Genomic DNA, 22,324 nt, shown 5'->3' on the forward strand with positions numbered 1-22,324 from the left:
TGGAGAGAGTCTTCTTTGGTGTTGTGGTCACTGTTTTACATCGTTGTTTTGGTTCCATATTTTTCTCAGTGAATCTAGGTGCATATCAGTTGTTGATCAGTATCTGTCGTATTTTATCAAGTTCTACATCGATCGTATCCTCGGTACAGATATACCTAACCCTTGAACAGATTCCTATTTTTCCTTTAGTGGAAACTAACTTTGAAATCCGTCTATTGGCCGTTCCATGTTGGTTTTCTATATATCGATTGTTTTAAAGGACCATCAGGTCTTGTTTTTATTAAAACATTTAAGAAGTGGAATTCAGAATCCGACTCTGATTCCATTGTGAAGTTAATAGCTAAATGGCAATTACTGAACGCGTCAAGGATAACGTTGACATTAATATTTTGTCACAAATGATGAAAGTATCGTCTACGCATCTCTTGTATAGATAGAAGTTATCAATTATTGATCTGAGGACAGTATTTTAGAGAATGGCAATAAAAGAGTCAGCTAGAAGTAAGATGATTGTTGATATCATTGCTTTACCGTCGATTTGTCACAGTTGGAAAATGCCTTCTTTTTAGGATTTAGTAAATACTGATAAATGTGCACATTTATGGAACGGAGAAAACTCCAAAACATAATATTTAAAGAACACTCTAGTTGGATATGAATTGATTTTATCATCATTTGTACTTCAATAAACAACGTTGTTTTCATTTGTAATATATTTTCAAATTATAAAATGCAACCAGAAAGGAAAAAGAAAAATGACCTTGAGAAGAAAAAACAAACACACTGTTGAATTCATTGTTGATTATACATTAATTTAGTTAAACAATAAATTATGTGAAGTATTAAAAATTCAAATAAAATTATAATTAAAAAAAGAACTGAATAATTATTTCAATATCCATCAATGATAAAACATAAAAAAGTCTAAATGGATTGAAACTATTGATGCACATTGGTCATTATATGTTTTATTAAATTTGTTTGTAATAGATAGATGAAGTTTTATTCATTCGTTGATACAGAACAACCATCTGAAATATCATTTTATCACGCTAACAGACCTGTATTTGTTTATGAATAGATTATTATGCAATTATTGTGTAACTACAGATGTCTTAGTAATATTGCCAGCATCTGCTGGAATCACCGAGTAAGTATTAGTGAGATTAGACATGTAGGGTATTAGGAAAGGATGGTAAATCAATCGATGAGGTTTTGAACCTTCATCGACTGAGATGGTTGGGCCACGTGTTACGTATGCCTGAACACCGATTACCACGACGCGCAATGCTAACCGGTGTTCGGGATGGTTGGAAGAAATTTAGGAGTGGCCAAACCAAAACGTGGCATCAGTGCTTGAAGTCACTAACTGCTAGTCTGAGTCATGTTGGTAGATGCAGACTACTTGGTTGGGGTCCGCGTGACTATCGTAACCAATGGTTGGAGACTCTGGGTGACATGTCTCAGAGTCGATCACAATCGTGTAAGTGTATACACTCTCTGTCTTCCCTGAAACTATGAGATTAAAACGGCTACACATCTTTCTTTCAACGAACTAATTCTTTCTTTCTGTACTATGTCCTTATATGCAATCTTTATTTTATATATTATCACCACTGAATTAACCACTTCTATGAATCCGATGTTCATCATGTTGTGCTAATGAGGTATGGCAACTTGGACCAATGTACATATGTGCCTGGTTCTACGTTGTAACTGACTTATTAACTGACTGAGATATTCTTCTTTTTTTGTCTAAATTAGTAAATATGATGTTATATGAATTCATGGTCATTTCAGCATCGTAAAACCATGGGTTGATTAAGTCATTTATTCTTAAAGGTTTGATAATCAAAAAGTTTGAAACTAGAAATAAATTTAATATACAAAAGTTATCTTAAAATTGCATGTTATTTTTTGTTTTCAGTTTTTAATAAACCGATGAAACTCTTCAGAGGAATGTGTAGTTTTCTAATAGTATATGTTTATTGGATAAGATTTGTAATTTCTTTGATTTAAGTATTTCATAAAGAGATTATTCACATCATTTATCAATAAATAGACTGAATCTGAAGGTAGTATTACATTAACGTTTCTAGTTATTTCTAATTGAGGTACATTACCAGTCAATTAGACTAAAGGTTCATTTTGAAATTTTAATAAAAGAATTAATTAAATTCTTCATATCTTCAAATATTTTTCCTTTTGATGGTCTAAGCTTACAAAAATGACCACATTCGACAAGAATACCGCTAGGTTAGTCATGCCTTGAACAGTATAATAATTACATCGCTGACTGTAATAACGTATGGTATAGTTTTAAATATTACGAATAGTATCGACCAAGCTTCTTATTGCTTTGTGTTAATGAGTCGAAACGATATATCAAGGTAAATGGTTGCTTCTACTGCGTTTTATGGTTATTCACCTCGGCTTTCTAACAACAAAGAAAGATAGAAATCATACCTTGACTAAATTATTGATTATGTCACATAGTGTCATTAGTAACGATATTAATGTGTGTTTCAGAAACTAATATTTAAAAAGAGAGAAAAACAAATTAACCTTTGGTACTTCTATTCCATGTAAATAAAAATCTTCTTCAGATATCCATGATTCCAATTCACTAGCATCTAATAAAAATTGATAAACTGATTCGGACATTGTTATTCGCCCAAGTAGACAAGTTAAATTTCTATCTAAATTATTCCATAATTCTAAAAGTTCTCTGGTAAGACGTTGAAATTTTTGTTGTTGTATTTTATCAGTGATTTTCGCTTCTTCTACACAATATTCATTTTCAATGTTCTAATAAATAAACAGAAAATAAAAGAAAACATAATTGATTTGTTTTGGCATAATTCAGAATAAAACAGGCAAACATTTTTTTTTCAAATATAACATTTATTTACTGGGATTTGTACTTCAATAAACAACGTTGTTTTTCATTTGTAATATATTTTCAAATAAATTCAACCTCATAATCATAAACGACAATGTGAACATTTTTTTAACCATCATGGTATTTCATTTCTTTTTTCCTCTTTCCAATCACTCTTGTGAATCCTTCATAATGATTATTCGATCATGAAGGAACATTTAATTAAATTGCAGTTACACGACTACCACGCATTACTTTTAGGGTTTGAACAAAGCAATAGTAAGAATTCACATGGAATAGTGTGAATTCACTTTATTTTGTGGATTGTTGTCAGCTGACTGAAATGTAAGTCCAATTCACACAATGTATTATATTGAGACTTTTGTTAACCCATTTGTAATGTTATATTATTTGGGGAATATGTATGCATTTACTGTATAGTTTTGAGTTGCACAACTCTTCAAGCTTACCCAAATCCTTTAAAACTGTTAATTCAAAGTATAATGTTAACCATTTGTTCCCGATAATACCTGCCTTGTTGTGATATTTTCTAAAGTACTTTTCAAATGATTATATATATTTTGATTGAGATCATAAACCGATTGATGTTAGACCACCATTGAAAACCTGGAAGCACTGGGCGGCCGTTTCTTTCTATTGCAAGACTGAAAGCCATGGGTTCAAATCCCACGAGTGGGACCGTGGATGCGCACTGCTGAGAAGTCCCGAAACAGGACGAAACAGCCGTCTAGTGCTTCCAGGTTTTCAGTGGTGGTCTAGCATCAATCGGTTCATGATTACAATCAAAACTTAACAATCTCCACAAACTCTATATTGATAATTACCATGTGTTCACTAGTGACTAGCTTCGTGAGAAAATTCTCACAGTTCTGGTGAGAAGCCGTGACCAATGGAGCTAATCTGTGTCGGGTAAAAACATAATGTCTACCTCAGTAGAATGGAAGATGGCTGCGTAACTTCGTGGATTAGAGCACTGAGCCAGCATCCAACGGTGTTAATGTCTGACTTCGTGGATTGGTTGACAGGATCATGGATGCGCAATGCCGAGGAGTCCAATACTAGGACGAATCCGCCGTCCAGTGCTTCCAGGTTCGCCATGATGGTCTGGCTTCAATTGACTCACGATTTCAACTATTGAGACTGTACATGTTTATTGTGATTAGTTTTCATGAAATGGCTTAGCTACCTTTTTGTGTACAAACAAATGAAACTACTATGAAAATAGGAAAATGAAAATTTCTTTTACGAACAAGCTGATTTCCTGTAACTCAACAGTTAATTCCTGACAGAAGTACATCCATAAAATTTTACTAAATGTTATTTTTAAAAAGTTCAATGGTTTATGTGTAGTGTTTAAAGTGAAAGTGTGAATAAAAAGGAGTCCGATATATTTTCAAATGTATATTGTTGTCATGAATTGATGAATTGTTACAAGGCTGATGCATAACTTTTGATGAGTACAAATGTCATCTGAAACAACTACTATAGATCACAATAAAGTAGTGTTAAACACTTATCTATATTTTTTTATTTTATTTTTGTTGTCATTAACAGTATTTTCACTCCCAGTATTTGTTTGTAATTTTTAGGCTCTTTCCGTTTGTATTCTTCACTCTCTAATTATTTACTCACTTCTTATCACGTAATGGTTTTAATGTTTTGTGATAACTATTCTAGTTCTATTTACCCACGTTTGACCTTCTATTTCCAATGTTTAACTATTGATAAGACTTTTGTTATTGTATTTTATTATTCTTACTACTATCAGTACACCTGTCTTCCTACTATCAACTTGTACTTTTACCCATTATCTATGGTGACTTATTCTATTTCATTGTGATTATTGACCCAAATTGCCTTAATTGGTTTAACATTTTCGTTTAAATATTCATGTATATTAGAGAAAAGCCTGATAACGATCTAATTGAAAACAATTGTTCACTTAAATGTGTTGTTCTAATTTTCAAGATGGGGATCTTTAATATTATCTATATTTGATCACTCAAAATCCATGTTTGATAAACCGATGACCATTTATTGTTAAAATTGATGAAAATAAAAAAGAATCATTGAAACAAAGTAATGAGAAAATTTTCTACTGATCATATATATTATTCGTTTATGAAATGTAATTAATGTGCATCACAGTTTATCAGAGGGGGTTTTGTGGAGATTTTAAAAATTTCACTGGTTGAAATCATGAGTCAATTGAAGCTAGACCACCATGGAAAACCTGATGGTCTAGCTTCAATTGACTCATGATTTCAGCCAGTGAAACATTACAGTTTAGTTAGTTTTTAATAAAGTATTATCAGTTCAAATATGTAATATATTAAAGCCATTTTTAAATGGTTGAATAATTTTTAGGTAATAAGCATTTCCTACCGAAGTTATTTCATTACCAGTAATACCCAATCATAGTGGACAAAAATTTCCTTTACAAAAACGTTTCAGTCATTTGAAATTATGAATTACGTGAGTATTATAATGACTGTGATCGTTGATAAAAATATAATGTAGATGATCAATGTCAGTATTTATGGAAAGTCCTATTACTAAATTACCAAATAATCTTTCTAAAAACAATAACCATAGAAAAGATGTTGAAATTTAATTAAACACCTAATTGTGTGTGTTTATCAACTTTTGATTAATATACGGTTTCTTGATGTTAATTTCATTGATCTAGAATCATAATGCATGTGAAACAGAGATAACTACATGTAGAGGAACTCTCGAGAAATAACAGATTTGGTTATTTGTATCAGACTAATCAAGAATACATCTCATACATTAGAAAAGGACAGATTTATGATTATCATACGTTTTCCTGTTTTTATGTTATAAAGTATCACGTATTTATTAGTACATATATAACTAAGTAAATGAAACTTATTTGTATGACACTTGTAAATGTATCAGTAGACAAGTGATGTTCATATCAATTTTCATGTTGTTTAAATGGTTATACAGTAAAACTTGAACCTAATTAGTTTAATATAATCAAGTGGTATAGTAATAACATTCATTGTAAGTATAACCGTTCATTTTTTCCAGAACAAAATATTACCTTCTTTATTAAGTAAGATAATAGACATAAAAATAATTAAACTTACTTTACATAAAGCTTTAACTCTAGGTCTACGATTATTGGCTTCAAGAATATGACTTTTAAGTTGTCTTTCCAATCTATGTATAACCATTAATCTTTGACCAATTTGATAAGCTTTTTGTGGATCAAGTTCTAGCGTTTTAGATAAATTTTCAACTTGTTGTGATTTTTCTCTGATCCATGCACCTTCAACAGTTAACTCTACAAAATGTTGAGTCGATGTTTCCAAATGTTGTAAATTCGTTAATTTTTGATTGAGTGGTTCGTCTAGCGCTAAAAGTTTACGCTCAAGATCATTGACAATTGGTGCAAATTCTTTATTTTGACTAAAATTAGGATCATTGACTTGACTCTAAAACAATTTAACAAATGGAACAAAAAATATATAGATCATTTAAGAATAATTTAATTATAATATCAGTTAAAACATAATAAGTGTTTGCTTTGAATGATATGAAATTCAAGTTACTAAGATTAATACACTTTAGAATTGTGAGTAAACTCATAGCTTTGTGTGAAATTAATATATGATCAACTCAGGTATATATATATTTCCTGAAACAGAACATCGTAATTTCATTTATACTACTGCATTATCATCAACGTGCATTATTTTTGTGATCAATAACATTAGCATATCACTCAAAATTTGTAACAAAACACAAAATATCCTCAGATTCACATTTTATAATGGTACAACAAAAACAATGATTATTGGTTATGCTTAACATTTATTATTGTAAGAGGTAATGTATAGCGATCAAAAATAAAAGTGAATTTAATTGAAAAACCTATAGAATGTAACATAAAAGTGTTTAAAGGCTCTAACTTCAGAGTTCATTATTCAGATAAGGCAGTTAAAATGTCTTCTTAGTATGTTTCATCGTTCTGGAGTTTCTTATTAAACAATATGATCCGTTTGTGTCACATATAAGTCTTAAAATTATACTGATCTGATTACAAGATTTCATAACTGACTTTTTGTAAAAAATTTAATCTTCACATTAGCCGTTTGTTTGTTAAATATTAATCAAGTTCTTTGTGTTCGACATAGAATTATCGAAATAGAACATTCTTCAACAATAAATTGGGCACCTTGAAATTTTATGGTTAATAAGTAGACGTGATATTTGATTTTGCAGATGTATAACGGATTTGTGTTACTTAAGTAAAAAAATGTGTTTTTTGAAAATTCTTAGCGGCAACGACCCAGACCCTCATACCGTTTATGACCCAAGATCAATCTGCCTCACGGGAAACATGATCTTTTTAGATCGTTAAGTCCGAATCTACTGTTCTATATTCATTATTCTCGTTTTTGTGATATAAGGTAACGATTATCTAATCCAACCACTGACAACCACTTCACTTGAGACTAAATTAAAATTCCTGTAGATCTTCAAGAAATTTTCTACTATCAATTCGATATTAATGACCATATGGTCACTATTTAATTGAATAGCTAGCGCAGCTTAATTCAAATGAAATATAACCATTGAGACATAAAATGAAAAAAAGATTGGTTCACTATTATCGTCATGATTATCATTTTCTTAAAAATAAGTATATATTTGAGATTGTATAGGTTCGAAAATGAATTCTCCGAAAAACAGAACTTTCAGCTGAGCCACTCATTCTTATTTTATTGCCTAATTTAATCGGAATACGATTTTCATGACAAACTGACATTAGGTGGATAATAGAGTACTGAATAGATATTTCACTCTACTTTTAAAAACCCTAATAATAAATGACTATAAGTGAAAATTTACAAACGTTTAAAGTGACGTATTTTTTTTCTGTAACCAACATGTTTTGTTTTAGGACAGCATAATACATTACTAATGCACACAAATAATAATGCATCTATACGCTAATACTCATGAATATATAACAAAGAGTTCATTCAAGTTAATTAGTAAAATATAATTCAAAGTATAAAACATTCATTTAATATGGTTAGTTGATAAACAAACTTTTAAAATCAACTATTAAACATCCATTCACATATGAATACGTAAACAATGATTTATGGTTTATGTTGTTGAGAATGGAAAAAAGTACACATCAATTGAAATAAGAATTATTCAACTTTTACAAACTCATTTTTTGTTACTTTATTCACCTTTAAAACATTGATAACAGCTTTTCTATCCATATAATCTTTAATTCGTTTATTATGTTCTTTTATTTGTGTTTGTAATGTAATCATATCGATTTGATCAACTGGTAATTTACTATCTGGTTTCTCTAATTGAACATTCATTACATTAAGCCATGTAGCAGTTTTATGAATTGCCTCTTTCATTAACTTTTCTACATTGTCATATAAACAATGAAGACAAAATAATGACACAATTAATTAATTATTAATTCGAATGAAAAATGAATAAAAATTAATCATTTCGTGATTTAAAAAATAACATTTTCAGGTCAATTACATTGATTAGTTTGTTTCTCAGAGATACAACACACAATGAACAAAATATTTTCTTAATGTAGCAAGGTTTCATAAATGAGAGTAAATTGTTTTTATAAGCAATAGATCTAATTAGTTGTCGAATAGTTAAGAATGACTTCTATTTCAAATATGCGTTGGTGATATTATTAAGAACAACAGTGAATTACGTGAGTAAACAATTCTCTAAAGAGAATCCAATACAAACAAATAGATATGACTTCATGTAACATGACTGAATGCTGTTAACGCAAAGCAATGGACCAAAGTTGATCGAAAAAATACTTAGCAAACACTAATTACTGACAATATCTCTGCTCGTGATAACAGATTATACAGGTTCGAATCCTAAGGAGACCATCAAGTGTCCTTGAATAATACGTATGTGTAAGTGATAGATTTCGACTAGCGCGGAACCTATGTCTGAAGCTATACGCTTACGACTTCTCATAAATGATCCACTAAACAAAATGTAATGCGATGTCAAGTCACTCAAACTAACGAACATATTGTGAATCGTTGGATGTAATTTCACCAGCACTAATGTTAAGACAACATAACATCATTTACTACTTGGTGATAATTTAGTTTAAAAGCAAATTGAAACTATTACCAAACCCTCATTTTCAGTGTTTTGGGTCATTTTTAAATATTCTCCATTGTATACTTCTTGTGAGAAACATCCATGCGCCAAACATATGAAGCAATGAAAAAGATGCTATATGAACAAAACTAATCGGAATAGTTTTGTAGATGGTGATAAACGCTACCTGATCAATGTTCAAGTCATGTTTTTACGCATTTCGAATATCAACAAGCTAACTACATAGTAAACGAGAATTTATCGCAATTTTGTAAATTTGAGTTGCAAATTTTTTTACTGTGATCAAACATATGATGTTACATTAAGTGTTCGTTATTGTTACATTACTGATGTTAATTATGTTTCTATTGCTTTTACGTTGTATTTTTCAATTCTGTGTTAATCTAGGCATTTCATTCAACTTGCAACTTGATTCAATTAATCAATATTTATCAGTTATTTTAAGGTAGAAAGTCTCAAGAAACCGTATTATACATGTAATTCTAAATATATCACCTCCAGAACTGAAAATATTGACACTAGATCATTTATTAAATCTTGAATGCAGAGAGATTTAAAACAGTTCCCAAGGATTTTCAAGTCACTACCAGTCAGTACATGAAAATCTATTTTTGTCTTCATAATCAAGAAAAAACTATTTATCGCATTTACCTCGATTATCTTGACTAACTACATTTACAATATGTCGAACTAGGTCAATTAGTTCTTCCCAACGTGTATGCAAACGTTCCAAACGATTTTTTACATCATTTTCAAGATGTGGATAGACTTCTGTAAGTTTACGACCGACCTAAAATCAAGAGGAATTTCAAGTTCATAAAGCTTTCGGTTACTAACGGCAAAAGGCTATACGTTTTCATATACAAAAAAACTATGCGATGGCAACACGTTTGCTTAGCTCAACAGTTTTTAGTAGATGTCTCTAACACATCAAGAATACGTGGTGCACCAGTTTGACATTTAATTTATCGTCCATATTCTTTAGCTTTGAACATTGATACACTTCAACCTTTATTATACGGATGCTTCGCTTCTATTGATTCACCTATTTACACAACATTTTCTGTCTCTAGAATTGAAGTTGGGAACGAAGCTTCTATTACTAGGATACTTTGATCACCTAGACCAACAGATGTCCTATTAACCAGCTTATTTACATGACAAACTAGACTGCATCGCACCCGAAAATATAAATCATGGTCATTACACGAACAGGCCAAGAATGACTATGAACAGAAAAAACTGTAAATAAATGTTTAGCAGTAAGTTAAGAATAACAAGGTATGTAATAATGGTTAGTGTATCAAACGAAAGCCTACAAGGACTAGTATATGTAAACATAGTATCCCAGTTGTTTAGCGATTATAAAGTAAGACCAAAAATAATAATTGTCTTAAAAATTGTTCCGAAACTTTCAATTGCTCTAATACTTGTTCCGTTGTAACAGGTTTGAATTCATATTTATGACAAAACAAATTTCTGGTATAGATACGATTATCGATTACAGATATTATTCATGTGTAGAATCGATGACGTTACTGAATAAATATTTTTCTAGACTCCGTTGCTTTCTTGATTTATGTATTTCACATTGATCATGAATAAAACATATGGTCAATTTCATCTTTTCAGTTACTTGAAGTATACAAATTATTAACTGTAAAACACGAAACCCCTCACTATCAAGATTTAACTAAACAAGTTCAGATAAATTAAGCATTATTTATAATAATAAAGGAGACTGGGTTCAGTACTTCATGCTAACTTGTACTGCGATTGATAGACAGGGTGGCCTGGCTAGAATCTTTCCAAACTGTTACATTTAACCGATTCAACATCATAGCGAAAAGACATGAAAGTCGTCCATTAACATTACGAACATTACATTTATCACACTCAATCTTATACACACTAATACACAAAAGAATATCTCATATAGAATTACATTTGACGTGATTGATACTTTATGTATTTCATTGGATTTGTTCCATGTCGTATATTAACTTACATTAACCTAATATGCATGTTTATATGGTTGTATTGTGATGATTTCAACGAAATATTTGTTGAATAACAAATTTATAATAGAAAAAATGAACATCAAGGGCATAGTACTCACAGTTAGACTTGATTACTAATTTACCAGGATTATTTTCTGTAATATTCAACGTAATTATTACTATTACAACTGACTCGATTAATCTAATTCTTGAAACAACAACATATTCCCTTGTCACATGACATGGGCTTTAAACACCTACTTGAATACTAAAAATAGACTACCTAGTAATATTCCTATTAGTCAATACAATCGCTGAATGAAAATTCAATCAACGCACACAAATTAGCCAGTTCATAATTTGACCGAGTTATGAACCATAGCGATTGTATAAGCACAGTTAAGGGAAATTCAAGCATGTTATTGATTTACACAGTGGAATTCGATAAATTCTGTCATTCATATTACTTATGTTGTATATCATTAATTGTTAATTTATACTACCAATTTTATCGAAGAATATAAAACCAGTTATAGCAATTTACTTGCCAGTTTTTAAGTTCAATGAACTTATTTAATTTTTCAAAAAGACGGTTATCAAAAATCTTAATGTATATAAAATGACGATTTATTTACAAGTATTACTATGTAATAAGTATTTAACGTCCTAATAATGAGGCATTCTTTTACAATGTGAACCTATTTCGAAGTAAGTTCAATTCTGTTTAAAAAAGAAAGTTTTAATGAAAAACAAACTTGGTAAACAATATAACCTATCAGATGAATAGATTCGAGTGCGAAAATATACCAATGTTTATAATCAACGCAAAGTATATATTCGTAAATCCGTAGATGTTCATTTACTTGCTTCTTTACAAAGTAACTTATTCTAATTACAGTCATCATTTAGGTCTATCATCTGTCAAACAAACTTTCATTGTTTCAATGTACGACGAAAGTTTTTAGTAGTTTTAAGGAAACAAAAACTTTGTAGTAAATGAGATGAAATGAGGTTAGCCTTGGATCTACATTTGACCCAGGGTAGTAAGATTTATCACAGTTTCAACTGATGGTCCATCAGTAATTCGAAACAGCATTTTTAAAGGATATGGCTCGAAGCGCTAATATTGAGCAATTGGAAACCAGATTATTTCCAACATAGACCAGTGAATAGCAATGAATATAATATTGTCAAATACACTTCATTACAACTATATATACCCATTATTGATGACTTCTTAAAATCACTGAGTATGCATCAAGTGATTTATGAGCATTATCTTCGATAACCCAATGTTAAACTACTTAACCAGAAAGGTGAATCATAAAGTTTGGCAATAATATTAAAAGTGTAATTGAAGGTTTATCATCACCACATAGTACTAAGCACGGTAATGACCTTTATCATTCGATGAACAATTTAATTAAATTATAATGAATGAAAATTCAATTTTAACTAACCTCAATAAAATGATCACCGCGATTTCGATTCACTTCAATTTCTTCTTCAAATGCTTTAATCCGACTAAAGGATAAATGTGATCGTTGTCTGATCGCTAATTGAATTTCCATTAGACAGTTAGTTTTATCTAAAATCCAATCCTCAAACTATAAAAGATGAAAAAAGCATTATAAATGAATATTCTTAGTGAGTAAAAATGATCCAAAAAAGATAAAAACCGATATTAAATGGCAACTTATTCTACTTATATATTTTTTCAATCAATCAAACGCCATGTCAACTCATTATTTAAATGACATTAGAAAAGCGCGATGTTTCATCTTGTGAAACGAACAAATGAACGTATAGCTCAATCAAGATAACTACACTAAGCTCATATGAAATGAGGAAAGAATTGACGACATGGTATACAGAAGGAGAGAGAGATTGTCAACAAATAAGCTGCTGAAAAGAAACATAGGCATATTTCAAATACATGCTTACATTGTCATGAAAACTTTATTAGGCAGATAGATGGGTAGATAGATAATATGTCAAGGTATGACAACAGCATAATTAAATACAACTTATACCTGTAAAGGTATAACAGAAGAACGGAAATAAGCACTATTTCAGTTGGGAATATCACCAATATAACTGTGGCTTGAAGGAATAGATAAAACAATATATATTTACTATTTATCAATCTATTTAGTTACACTTCTTTAACTTTACATTATTTAAATAGTACTTAATAGTGAGACCCAAGATGTACATTTCGTTCACATTCAAACTTTTCATCTGGACAGACCTCATTTTAATGATAATGATGATGAACATGACAGTTGTTTTGTGACTTATAATCAATAGTTTAATATCCCAGGTCATTATTAATGAAGGGATTAAATGTTGGCTAAGAATGAACAAGTCCAGTTGTGAATATTAATAATAGAAAATAATATACTTGATTAGCAAAGATGGATAGTGGTTAGCAGTGAAATCCAGGACGCGCGTTTCGTCCTATTAGGGACTCGTAAGCTGGATGTACCTCCATCTCAGAGTTGATGATCACCCTTGGACTCGAACCCAGCTGACAAGCCCCAGATAGGACGAAATGCGTGTCCTGGATTCCACTGCTAGCCGCCATCAATCATTACTTATAATGCTAGCGAATTAAACAATATCGAGGCAATACGCACAGTATGCAAATATGCCAATAAGAGACTGATCAATTGCAGTCCTACACATCAATGGGAAGATTCAAGTAAACAATACCAAGTGAAATAAACTTTATTGTTTTGTATTTTGTTTAGTTAGTAATTGTCATTTGTTATTTTGAAATAATTACTTTCCTCTGTGAATCCATATTATTTTAATTATCCATAATAACAATAATAATAATAATAATAATAGTACTAATACTAACAATTTAAGAACAAAACAATTAACAGTCATCTAAATGTAATGAATTAAAATTTCTTTTAGAAAGTATACAATAATAAGCTTTTTTTATTAAATACCAGGGAAAAGTAGTGGCTTTTCAATTAACAAATAATAATAATAATGTTAAACTAAAGTTGTTTATACTAAAAATATGAATTTTGTAAGTACTCTAGAACTACTTAGATGAAACATGAAAAAATTATCGTCGGTAACTAATTATAGTTGACTATAAGAGTGAAATAGTTTTTTTGTTTTATATATTCACCTCAGTAAACGTGGTTAATCTGTTATGATCATTGTAAATGTTTGCGATTTCCATGAACTGTATTATAGGTAATTATTTTGAATTTTATAAGACTACAATAAGTTAAACCGTTTTCATAAAGTAACGTCAGACAGTTATTTTTGAATGTAATTAATATATTTGTCTAATTTATACAAGCGTTCAAATTTATGCTTCTATATCTGAAGTGTAATTGTTAAGCTGATAGATCCGACAACAAGATTCAAAACATTCACGTTTCGAAACTTTTATTTTGAAAATCAGTAAATTAGGGGAATATCTCATGAAGTTAATTTAACTACTCAAATTTATCAAAACATTTTTAATCTAAAATCAACAGTACTAAAAAGCTATTTTTTTCTATGAGACAACTGACCAAATTACAAATGACATAATCGTTAGTAAACAATAATTAAAGATATGTATTTTATTAGTTTCGATGCTCCAGATGATCATTTTATTTTTCAATATCATTGAGAAATTGAATAGTTTTACATATAATCATGTTGAATTATTCGATTAGTTAACTTTATAGTGTATATTATTCTGTCAGTATAAAATCCGTAAATTAGAACTTTATACTGTTTTCATTCTCGAAGTTATTGTTGTTATATTTGAAAACATTACAAACATAAGTGTAAAAAACCACAATGATCTTTTGAAATGTTGATTGAATAAGCAATGTGGTGTGTGCTACTGATGTCGACAGATATAAGTAGTATGCAATATCAATCGAAAGTGAAATACCTGGCATCTGAAGATTAAGAAGATCAAAGAAACGCGAACGAGAACAGAGAAGAAACAGTGAAGTCTGGGATGACTGATTGACATTTTGAAAATTAAGTATTTACTGTATGGTTCTCAGATTTTACTAAAATGTTCTGTAATTTTGTGTTCAAATATATTTGGTTGTCCTCACTTGTGTTCTTGTTCACTATAGCAGTTTCCTACCATTGGCCAGTGCATGTACAATTTTCGTTAATGCAGTTACTTTGATCCTAATAAATGTACTTAATTCAATAGCATAGTATTCTACTATCAAACCGAATGAGTTTCTAATAAAACTGTTTAGAACTGTCATTTTTGGTGATAATTAAGTCGTAGTTGTAAATTGTTTATAGAAATGACAAAATCTTCTTAACTGAAAGCACAGCAAGGAGTATATTAATCAAACTTTTATTAAAGTCATTTTCAGCAACATGAAACTCACAAGACAGTTGGAACCATTTCTACACTACCTTATCGTGAATAATGAGACTTAAGTTGGAAACTTTCCTAGATGAGTCAACACAAAGGTATCATAACCTTAACTAAATCTACAACACAACGACCTCATAATTTCTAAGAAAATAGTATGTGGTTCATTCGGAAAAATAAGATGATAAAGTAGTAGCCAGAGTTTAAAAAAGTCAATTATTTAACTGTTTTTTTATCAGAACAGTCTAAAGTATTTCTTGTTATACAGAACCAACCATTATATAAAGTCTTATTATACATTACAAATCATAAATATAACAAACAAGTATGCTTTAATAACTTCATACCATACAACATCGATTAACTTTGTATTTTATCTACATAAGAATTAGTCAGTAATCATTTGTCAGAGATTAGTGTATTATTTATATGTTAATTAATGAAATGGAAGATGTATTTGCCAAATAGGTTTAAAAATACTATTGCAGAAAATGTGGGAATGCTAATCAACAGTCAGATGACTAGTGATAAGATTAATCATTGAGGACAACATTAAGCTGACTTATCAACCAATTGCAGGTTTAGATACTGATATAAATCAGTTAGTATGAATGCCATCTCACACTATGATAGTGAAACAATCAAGAAAAAAATATTGCATTACAGGATGCAACGACATAGATTTAAAAGTTGTAATGCTACTATGACAATATTTTTTATTAGAAGTAATTCTTATTATCACCTAGGATAATAAAGAATACCCTACAAAAGGCAGCTTTAGATTAGACAACTTAGAGTCTTGGAAATTTTCTTACTACTTTACTCTTTTTCATACAAATACATAAACGACAAGTTGTAAAACAAAACTATGATCATGACAATTATTTTATGAGGCAGAAAACTCATATTCTAAACTGAATTTCATCTAACAGTTAGTGATATCATTCATTATTACCAATTTGTTTGTAAATAATGAAACAGTTATTGATAAAATACAACAATGATGTTAACACTGTGATATGACGAGATTAAAAGGTAAAATCAAATTTTGACTTGTGATTTTTGGCCAACATTACTTTCAGTTGTTAATTCGATATGAGGCTTATTCAGTGTAATATTTGTTTTGTTTGTCAGTGTGATCATTTATTCACTACAACATTAATTTATTTAAATGTGATGTGTTTGTTCAAGATGCAATATTCCTTATAATAAATTAAAATGAACTATGTCCAGCATGATATGTAGCATGCGATTTGTTGGGCATTTTTCATATATATGATTCTGTCCTTATCATTAATTAAAATGGGTGTGCAATCAGTATATAGATGAGTATATTTTAGACTAAGATCGTCATCATGTTTAAGATTTAATTAATCTACACTTGTATCAGTCTTTGTCTTCTTACTTCGCGTCGTGGGAATTTCAGTACGTCCTCGTTTGTTTGTTTTTTTTTAAGTACAAGTAATAAACAGCGCGAAAATAGCATGTCATGTTTGCCCATGAACAACTATAACATGTAAAATTGATTGAGTAGATTATGGAATTATATATAAAACTTTGTTACAATAATCACATGCTCATGAAAAGTGTTATAAACAGAATGCCGTAGAAACCAAGCGATTACAGAGAAGGACAGAAGGACAATGTTCAGTCAAAACATTTTTTTTAAAAATCTAAAAAGATTTTTAGTTAGTTAAAGTATAGAAAAAAATCTCTTTACTTATGGAAAACAAGTTATGGAAAAAATCATTCAATATTAATGTCTAACACGATAGTATTATGTGTTTCAGCTACAAAAAGTGTCTGGTGTATTATTTGGCAAGGATACATTCTTAAAAAAATCATGCGTGGAAATTATATTTGTATAAGGGGAATGATGTAGTACAGATATCCAGAATTTCGTATTATAATAACATTCTCTCTATCACTAAAGTATTGAACATAATCTTTACAGATAAATCAATGCATTAAAAAATTGCCTACTTTATTGAAGGGAATCCAGGGAAATTATTTGCTTTCAATTAATGTAGAGATGACTGGGCTATGTGCAACATATACCTGGTCATTAACTCAGAGTTTTCAGATCACCATAATACGATAGGTTAGTCTGAATTCTTATAAATGCCCCTACTTTAATGGCTTCATAAATGATAAACAATGTGGTTCAGCATTATTTCATTAGTTAACATGCATTTGTTCATGAGTGATACATTAGTTTTGTTTATTTGGAATGTATCACAATATATTTAAATCCCCGTTGTTTTTTAAAGGTAATGAGTTAACTAAGCAAAAAATAAATGCAATTCACTAACAGTCGATTACAAATCTTTATACATATATATATGGACAATAAACTCATAAATGATAAATTACAATACACTTACATCTTCCAGTTCTTCATAAAATTCATAAAGTTGTGCCTTTTCTTGTAAATATTCAATTCGTTCTTCTGTTTTAATTTTGTTGGCTTCATATCTTCAGGAAATATTGTAATAAGATTCCAAAAAAAACATAAACTTAGGTAAATCAAGTCATTTTTTAAGCGCAAATGAATATCGTTATTCAACAGATGGATTCAACTAGGATCATGAGGCGTTCTGAAATTTCTCTTCAACAAATTAACCATTAGCACTTTTTCATAAAACATCATTTCTTTAACCGTTATTATCTTAAGTCATTCGATGAACAACCTATTTGTAGATCATCTTATCTAATTCATGTGATATATTTAAGTAAAATTAATATCTGGTTAGTAAGTTAATGTTTCATTTTCTTAGATGTCCTGGAATGAACTCTAGTGTTGCAGACTTCATGGTAGGTGAGTTACTTTTGTTCTTGAAAGTTATAAAAGTAAGTAGCTCAAATATATTTTTTTAATATAACATTGTATTCCTCAAAGTCATCTAACAAATAATGTGTTTCATAGATGAAGTTGTTCAAGGAAATTATTTATCAAAAACTAGTCAGTTATTTAGATCAATTTTGTTCAATTTTATTTATATGAAGAACACTCGATTAATTTGATCACTCAACAATAAACACTTATAAATAAATACTGATTTCTGATAAAATAAATAACGTTAACATCTCTAATTTACACCTTATAACTAATTCATATTTCCGACTTGTCCTAAATGCAATTCAACTGTAACAAATAACGATTTCTTAACAATTTCCTGATTAATATCACATGGGTTTTGTGGATATTATGGTAATTTCAGTGGTTAAGATCATGAGTCAGTTGAAGCTAGACCACCATGGAAAACCTGGAAGCACTGGATGGTCGTTTCGTCCTGTTGTGGGACTCCTCAGCAGTGCGCATCCACGATCCCCCTTCCGTTCCTACTTTTATAATTTACACATAATAGATTAATAAAAAAATATGTCCAATACTGTTTTATTGTCCTTGAAGTAGACTATTCCAAATCTTGTGACAATATACAGTTGATCCGGATTAGTTAACCATTAACAAACAATCAATAATATCAATCCAATCTATATGATTCAATAAAGCAAAATAATTATTAAATAAAAACTAGAATGGGAATAATCTTATAACATGATTCATGTCTCTAGAGTTGGAATATGGATTGAAGTGGATACTGACTAAAAACATTGGATGATTGATGGTGAATAATAATGATATTTAATAATATAACGTAGGTATAAAGACGGACGATGTAGACAATCTTTATTGAAAACAGCTTTTACATCAAACGTTTATGTATATGTATAAGTATATGTGTACGAATCAACAGTAAACTTAATCGTTTATTAAAACAATTGGATATCTTTTTTTCAAAAATCCAAAACATTTTTTCAATTACCTTACATTTTTGTAATTAAATTATTACTTTTCCTTTACTCTTTACTCCCTGCCTTTTTTCTCCTAGTAATAAAATATCTAGACGATGTCATGACAACCAAGTTTTCTTTAAGGTAATATCACTAATAACAACACTGGTAATCAAGATAACAATAATGATGATGACAATAATTTTGATAAAAGTCATTTATCTCAAACTAATACCGATAACATAGGAGAGAGAAAAAACCACAACTACGATGTACATAACGCTTTCATAAAATGATTATTTATTTGGGTGCAAAAACTAATCTCAATTTAATTGTACCACTGTTAATATGTTACAGATTTTATGTGATTTTATTTTTAAGGTGAAATTTCAACTATTATAGTAAAAATGATAAGCATTATGAACTATGAATGTGTGTTCTATGAAGCTACTTAATTAATAGAGTCCATTAACTTCGTTAGATGATGATTTGTTTCCACTCGTAAAAATAATTTTAAAAAACTATACTATAATAACAAAATCTACAGTAATACTAGTTTGTCATTTATTCGCCTTGGTTTTTGCTAACTCTTAAACTGATATAACTCAAACATTACACTTTAACAATCCGTTAAGCGAAAAATGTAAAACGTCAACTAAAGATGCCTTACGATGGATTAAGATCTACGTGAAAAGAAACACAATATTACGTTTGGGATCACATTATTAAAAAAATGGATCACATATGATCTTAATTACATAACCAGAATAGTATATACTTCAGCGAAATATAAAAAAAACAATACTAAATAAAACGCCCGTAACAAAATACACAGTAATTCTTCATAAGAAAGAAACTTTATTATCCAATTTTAAATAAAGATCTTCGAATCAATCTTTAAGCTTTCTCATGAGATCGATGAAAAGCGGAGAAAAGAACTACATTACGAACTTCTGAGTTACCATTCTCCATCTTATCATTGAATACATAATTAATCAAGCATTCCCTTGGTTTTTTAACTTTAATTTGAAACAGATAATTAGTTTGTTCCTTTTAGGAAGGTAGTTGCAAATTACCCTCTGAAGTTGCTTAGTCTTAGCCAATATAATGTAGCATAACATGTAATATTGGATATGGTCATAAATTAAAGTATCCTAACTAGTTTCTCTTGTTAATTTCAATCGGTTTTTTATCATGGTTAATCAATTATTTCCTCACTGATAATTTTTATCCTCAATGTCTTTTATAAGAATAGCAAAATCTTAGAGGAAATATACAAAACAGATTACCTAGATTTATTTTAAAATAAATAATGCATTTGAACGTATTTGTATAGTGAATGCCTGACGATGGTAGAATTGATCATACTAAGTTATAAGTAGAGTAGTTTCAGTTAACTTTTCGAATATAATTTGCCAGTAATATATGTTATATTATTTTCTTAGAAAAAGTACATTTAAGCGCTAACATCTTAAACTGTTAAAACAAATTAGTAAATAATCAAATTACTATATGAGTGTTATGTTTAGTCATACTTGTGTAGTTTTGATGATCTTATTCATGGTTACTGATAATATTCTCAAGACCACCTACAATTCACGGATGTATTAAGGATAAACGTCCTCGTTGAACTACATCGATGTTCATCTATAAATTTACTTGCTCCTGTTAGACAGGTTACATTGGCCGTTCAAAACAAACACTTTCTAAACGCATCTTAGAACATTACTTGGCTTGGCTTTTAAAAGGAGAATAAAAACCAGTTACCAGTTCAATACAGCAGCATCTAATCAATCCTGAACACGTGTCTTCGAAGGAGTCTTCCTCTAAAATAATCTACGCAATAAAAGGAACTGGATCGAAGGGAGGTTTAATTAAAACGTATGCACTGTTGAGACATTGGTGATCCACCAATTCAAGCACGAACTCTATGTGTAAAAACGATACGTCCAACCGCTCATCCTTGCTTGGCTCTAATTCTCTTTTGTAGTATATTTCGGTTTTTTTTTAATTACTGTTTTGTAATTTTAAACCATAATCAGTTGTTAGTATCCCTTAACAATTTTTCATTATTATTCAGTTATTATTATGACCTTTTTGTTTTTCGTTTTTCTTCATGTCTGTCAAGCGGACAATTACCTTTCATAATTTTGACTCGTAAATTATATTCATCCTTCTATTCTTATCTAACCTCCCGACTATTACGTAACCTCATTCGATAACTGGAGTCTCGAATCTCTTTATGATGCAATCTTTTCTATCCTTCTATAGACATATATTTACCATACAACTATAAATATGAATGTACAGCTTAAGTAAATTATTTCGTCGAAAAGAAAATCTTCACTGAATTCTCCTTATTTCTATTCAATCACATGATGGGTTATTTTGACTATCATATGTACATTAGTCAAATGAGGTCATTCTATAGTTAAGAATACTACTGATTTATTGGCTCTGTAGTCGAGGCCAAGGTAATAGAAGAGATTGAGTATATTTCATTTGTAAACATTGTTCCCGCTTTTTAACCCGAAGAACTATTGCTTCTGCCATCTGAATAACTTTGAGTAAGACATAATTTGGCAAAAAATTATTAACTCGACAAATTATTGGGAAATATTGACTTAAACTAGAACTATAATCAGTTTACATTTAATGGGCGAGAATTGAGCTATTGTCTTGACTACAACTTTGCTTAGCCACACTGGAAAATGTTTACGAGCATGAAAATGCAAATTAGATCCACATAACTTGTTCACTAGTCGAATTTGTAAATACAAAACGAGATTGTTATTCTAGTTAATTCATCTGAAAGTCCTCAAATGGTGGAAGCGACAGTCATTGTGATCAAAAACACGAAAATTTGTACACAAACATTCATATCTTCATCAATGGAACTTACTTTTGTTGAAATAATTCACATTTAGCTAATGCACGATCACGATTTGCTGGATTTTTTTCTGCTATATTCCTACCTAATTCTAAAGCGGCATCAACTCGATCTTTACAAGCCAATAAAGAAAACCTAAATGTTTCATATTGTTTTTGAATATCACGAACAGCATCTAGGTTTGTCTATAAATGTAACGT

The 22,324-nt window shown here is 29.7% G+C and overlaps 1 protein-coding gene across 1 annotated transcript in view; it reads right to left on the reverse strand.

Moving 5' to 3' along the window:
- MS3_00008194 (uncharacterized protein) overlaps positions 1 to 22,324 on the reverse strand; it is a 54,729-nt gene that overhangs the window by 14,028 nt on the left and 18,377 nt on the right. The window contains exons 8-14 of the mRNA XM_051216544.1: positions 22,137 to 22,309; positions 17,824 to 17,914; positions 12,537 to 12,683; positions 9,728 to 9,866; positions 8,140 to 8,330; positions 6,019 to 6,366; positions 2,566 to 2,808 (exon numbers count right to left, since the gene is read on the reverse strand). Coding sequence (XP_051073803.1) covers positions 2,566 to 2,808; positions 6,019 to 6,366; positions 8,140 to 8,330; positions 9,728 to 9,866; positions 12,537 to 12,683; positions 17,824 to 17,914; positions 22,137 to 22,309 — 1,332 coding nt within the window. The remainder of the gene's footprint in view (positions 1 to 2,565; positions 2,809 to 6,018; positions 6,367 to 8,139; positions 8,331 to 9,727; positions 9,867 to 12,536; positions 12,684 to 17,823; positions 17,915 to 22,136; positions 22,310 to 22,324) is intronic.

The sequence above is a fragment of the Schistosoma haematobium genome, chromosome 1 (genome assembly GCF_000699445.3).
Source record: "Schistosoma haematobium chromosome 1, whole genome shotgun sequence".
Classification (NCBI taxonomy): Eukaryota; Metazoa; Platyhelminthes; class Trematoda; order Strigeidida; family Schistosomatidae; genus Schistosoma; species Schistosoma haematobium.